Here is a 5,148-nt window from a genome sequence, read left to right as displayed (position 1 = left end):
AAAAGAACACTTATGCAAAGTTATGGTGTATCAAATGTCTGTGTATCAAATAATATATTTCTTTAATCATTCATTTAAAAAACTGGAAGGTTTACAGCGTATGCAGATCAACGTATAAATATGGAGAATCTCTTGCTCCTTGAACTTTCAAGAATATCATTATCATTAGATAATCTATGTCATTTCCTTCTATGTCATTTCCTGTGTTCAATTTCTGTTAAACTCATTTATGTTTTCGTCGTGTATTGCAGACAAACGATTGTGATTTTCGTACAGTGTTTCGTACTGTATGGATAAAAAAACAAGTGAATTTTTATCGGATTTATTGGTTTATCCGCATTCAAATAACATCTCGTTCGTTTTTACTGTCCTCTCTTTGCCACATTAGTTATAGCTGAAAGCATTACGCTTTATTGATTATACTTTTGTTACGTTAAATATGGAAAAAAACGCTGCAGATGTGTACATTCCGGCTTTTTATGCCGGCCGTAGTATCTTCATCACCGGAGGCACTGGATTTTTAGGAAAAGCACTTATCGAAAAGCTCTTGCGATCGTGTCCCGATGTGGCAGAAATATATGTGTTGATAAGGCCGAAGAAGGGATTAAGCGTTAGGGAGAGACTTAAGAAGATATTAGATAACAAGGTAAGATCAAAATAAGAGTGAACATACGTATACTATATATAGTATTGCGCAAACATATACATATATATGTTTGCGCAATAAGTAAATCATGATTGGTAGAAAAAAATTTGACAATTCATAAGTCTTATAACTATAAAAATGTTTGATATTTCAGTCTAATAAAAAATTTAAATTATTTGCGTTATTCTATTGATTATTAAAATTATAATTATTAAAAATATTTTTAATAAGTAAAAATATTGTGCTTCAAAATTAGTGAAAATTATTTTTTATAAAGAAAAGTTATCTTAAAAATAGAAATCATAAAATCTTTCAATAGTTTTACTTAAAATAGTTTCTAGATTAACACGTTGAATATCTGTAAGTCATCGATAAACTGTATTGATCGATTTATTACCAAAAAATGTATAAAACTTGTAAAAATGAATCTGTAAAATATAATTAATATTAAAGTAACACTCTAAAGTAATAAACTAAAAATATAAATGTGTAAAATATAATTAATGTTAAGGTAAGACACTCTAAAGTAATAAATATATTGCATAATTTTTCATAATTCTACATTATATAATATTTTATTAAGATGTGAATTTAATATTAAGAATTTTACTTTTATATTGCTAGTAAGATAAACAGGTCGAGTACATTATTCACTATATTAATAGTTTATAGAAAATACAATATAAAATACTTTAAAATAATTTTTTAAAAAGTACAAAGACATTGTGTTTTTTAATTTTTAGATCTGAAACTCCAATCAAAACGATTCTTCTTTGCTTTTTATATCATATTCTAATCAATATTTCTACATTAATTTCTTTATATTCTAAATTCTCCTGTTTATCTTTTTTACTCTTAAAATCGAATAAAATTGCAGCTGCAATGTAATATTATATATTCTAATAACTATTAACGTTAATTTAGCTTTTCGACGTATTACGAAGCAAGCAACCATCTAGTTTTGATAAAGTCATTCCTATAACTGGTAATGTAGCTGCTGAAAATTTGGGATTGTGTGAGGCCGACCGGGAGAAATTGATCGATAAAGTGTCTATAATTTTCAATGTTGCGGCTAGTGTCAGATTTGATGAATCACTTAAAGATGCGATTTTCAACAACACTAGATCAACTCGCGATCTTTGTATCTTAGCTGAAAATATGAAACAATTGGTGGTAAATATTATATATTTTTGTTCAAAATCAAATTTGCAATATTTTTCCGCAAATAATTACAAATAAGTATAATTTTAAATAAAATCATCACTAATAATTTTACATGTTTGCCCATGTGTTTCAATGTAAGTTGTAAAGAAATTTTACTCTTCCAAAATTGAATATTGAACTGTAAAGATATTTGTGATTGTTCGACCTACAAATTATAATAAAAATTTATATCAATAAAGATACAAATTTAACATATATAATTATTAAAGATCTTTTAACTTTTTATTATCAAAGAAACATATAAAAAATTTTACACATGTATATATAATATATAAAGTAAACAAGTAGGAAACGGAAAAATAAAATTCGTAAAATTCGTATATCATCAATTTAATTAGCAAACGTAAAACTATAAAACACAAAACTTTCTCTTTATAATAAAAAAAATTTATTTTAATTTTACATTCAATATTGTGTAATAAGTTATGTAATAACAACCAAATGCAAAATGTATTAATTAAGATGTCTGTTATTTTAAAATAAATTTTTGAAGTTAATAATATTCTACTATTTGATTTCCATAAATGATTCGAGGTGCTATTACATGTGAGTTCGACTTATGCACACACAGACAAACCTGTGGTGGAGGAGATTTTATATCCCTCGGATTCGAATTTTGATTGGAAAAAAACGATTAAGATCGTCGAGTCCATCGACGATCATGTTCTCAGAATATCAACAGCGAAGTAAGTTATATGGATGGCGCATAGTACGTGTTACATTATCGCTTTTAAAATATATTCACGTTTATTTTCAGATATTTGGGTATAATGCCAAATACCTATACATTTAGCAAAAGATTGGCCGAACAAATTATAAGTGACTATTCCGAATCACTGCCTTCCGTGATCATTAGGCCTTCGATAGGTGTGTACATAATATATGCACATTATGCTTTTAATCATAATCATATTTTGTAAAAATCACAAAATGATAGAAAATTTTTCTATTTAATTTAGCTCGCTCTTTTATTCACGAGAAATAATATGATTATTATTAAAACCTATACATATATAATAATTTTTTTAACAAAGTGTTTAGTTTATATACGTATATAAAATGTTAGATAATGCAAAATAGAAAATAATTTATTAATATGTCTTATGTTAAACATTATAATAAAAATATAAATAAAATATAATTGAAGAACGAGACAAAATAAAATTATATAAAAAATTGACACAAAAAATGGAATTTTTTTTTTCAGTCATATCGACATTGGATGATCCTGTTGCAGGATGGATAGACAATTTTAATGGCCCGATTGGAATGCTAATCGGTGGTGGTAAAGGCGTATTGCGTGTGTTGTGGTCCGATCCTACAATTATTTCAGATTTTGCGCCAGTTGATGCAGCAATCAAGGGAATAATAATTACAGCTTGGAAACGTGGAATCAAAACGTATGTGACACTTACAAGATAGAACAGTATGACTTGTAATGTTATTTTTTAAAACGCTAGTAAAAGTTTCACATGCATTTTATTTATATTAAGATACATAGTGCATTTTATGCTTCAGTGAGGATAAAACGACTGACGTCTATAATTGTTCATCAAGTCAGATGAAGTCCATGTCCATAGATCATATTGTTCGCATAGGATTTAGCTTTATAAAAGACGTCCCTATGAACAATACAATTTGGAAGCCGGGAACAACAATAACAAAAAGCTATTGGATTTATTATATATCAGTGTTGTTGTTGCACATTTTGCCAGCAATATTCTTAGATGGAGTTATGAAGTTACTTGGTGTTCGCCCAATGTAAAATTTATTTCATTTTTGTATATAAACTTATACAACTAAATTTAAATTTAAAAAATTTTTGTTAATTAAATTAAACTATGCAATTAATGTTTTTTGTTTGCGGATAAATTTTTTTGTTTTAACGATAAAATTCAACTATTTTGTAACAAAATTTTTAACGAAATCATCATATTAACATTTTACATAGCAGACATTGAATGAAATATTTTCCAAAAAAACATTTAATAAATATTTGGCAACGGTATTTTTTGATGTTCAAGATTTGTTGGGCTACATTTTATTTTCTAAAATTAAATTATAAAATATATAAAATAAAATTTTCTGTTGAAGTTTTTTCTAGATACCAGTAAAATATATCTAATAAAATGCTTAATATTTGTAGCTTGTTCAGAATTCAAAAAAAGGTATACGTGTCTAACAAAGCCTTGTCGTATTTTTTATTCAATCAATGGAAGTTTGTTAACACGAAGTTGCTAACTACGTTAGATAATCTTAGTGCCGATAATAAGAAAGAATTCGAATTTCCTTATCAAGTTGTCGACTTATTGGAGTACTTTAAGTAAGTTCTACTTATTACATAATTACAATGTAATAAAATTCTATTTACATGGTGACATATCCTTCTTTGCAGGAAAGGAATGATTGGTGCAAAGTTGTACTTACTAAATGAAAAGATAAATGACCCAGAAACCAAACGTCACTATAACAGGTGAGGCGCATCTTATGAAATAGGATGATAGGGTCTTGCTGCAACTGTTGATTATTCTCGTCTAGAATCCATTTTTATCGGAAACATTCTTCGAGGTTAATTAAGTGATGTGGTAGTGTTTCACTTTAAGTACATGTGCCATATAGTTTTCACAAACAATCGAAAGTAAAAGATTAGTTATACATATTGTAAAGTTAAAGTCACATTGAACACGCGCCATCTAAGAATCCGACATAACGTCAACTACACTGCACACGGGACGAAAAAATTATACTTTATCATAAAATTAAGATAACGGCAAGATTATTAAGAAAGATAATACGGAGCAATAGAAAAATTAATAAGTAGATGAAAAGTTAACAACAGCGCTACCTGACGTCGCAAAGTTACGTACACACAGCGTTGTTTGGTCGATCGTGGTGTTGTCAGCTGGAAATTAGGTCATAAGTTTTGTACGTGAAAACAACTCTACAAAGCTCGACAACCGACAAAAACATTCGACAAATCGAATAAAACCGACAAAATTTTACTCAAAAGAATCAGATGTTTGCTAGACTTTTTGTCTAATTGCAGCGTTTGTTTCAACACAATTGACAAATTAACTTTTTTTTTGTTGAGAAACATTATAAATTACATATGTTATATTTACAGAGGTGTGCGAATAGTTCGAATTCGAATCGAATCGAATCGAATCGCAACAGATTCGATGCGAGTTCGTTTTCGAATCTGCAAGATTCGAAATCGAATAGTTCGAGAATTTCGAATCAACAATAGTTCGATTTCGAATCGATCGCCTATTTTATTT

The 5,148-nt window shown here is 27.9% G+C and overlaps 1 protein-coding gene across 1 annotated transcript; it reads left to right on the top strand.

Moving 5' to 3' along the window:
• The first annotated feature begins 207 nt into the window (after positions 1–207).
• On the top strand, positions 208–4,991 carry LOC105461113 (putative fatty acyl-CoA reductase CG8306). The gene is made up of 8 exons (XM_011707601.1): positions 208–646; positions 1,571–1,819; positions 2,405–2,556; positions 2,628–2,737; positions 3,078–3,270; positions 3,389–3,631; positions 4,017–4,193; positions 4,266–4,991. Exons 1-8 carry the CDS (start codon positions 440–442, stop codon positions 4,345–4,347), a joined length of 1,413 nt encoding a protein of 470 aa, XP_011705903.1. The 5' UTR covers positions 208–439; the 3' UTR covers positions 4,348–4,991.
• The last annotated feature ends 157 nt before the right edge of the window (positions 4,992–5,148 follow it).

This window comes from Wasmannia auropunctata, unplaced genomic scaffold (assembly GCF_000956235.1).
Source record: "Wasmannia auropunctata unplaced genomic scaffold, wasmannia.A_1.0 LD308849.1, whole genome shotgun sequence".
In the NCBI taxonomy this organism is placed as follows: domain Eukaryota; kingdom Metazoa; phylum Arthropoda; class Insecta; order Hymenoptera; family Formicidae; genus Wasmannia; species Wasmannia auropunctata.
This window is presented reverse-complemented; position numbering and strand designations above follow the sequence as displayed.

What these genes read in the sequence shown, in the direction of transcription:
- LOC105461113 (XM_011707601.1), top strand. Translation starts at nt 440, where the DNA reads ATGGAAAAAAACGCTGCAGATGTGTACATTCCGGCTTTTTATGCCGGC. An exon ending in AGAAGATATTAGATAACAAG is followed by an intron (nt 647 to 1,570) that starts GTAAGATCAAAA and finishes ACGTTAATTTAG; the next exon opens with CTTTTCGACGTATTACGAAG. An exon ending in GACTTATTGGAGTACTTTAA is followed by an intron (nt 4,194 to 4,265) that starts GTAAGTTCTACT and finishes CCTTCTTTGCAG; the next exon opens with GAAAGGAATGATTGGTGCAA.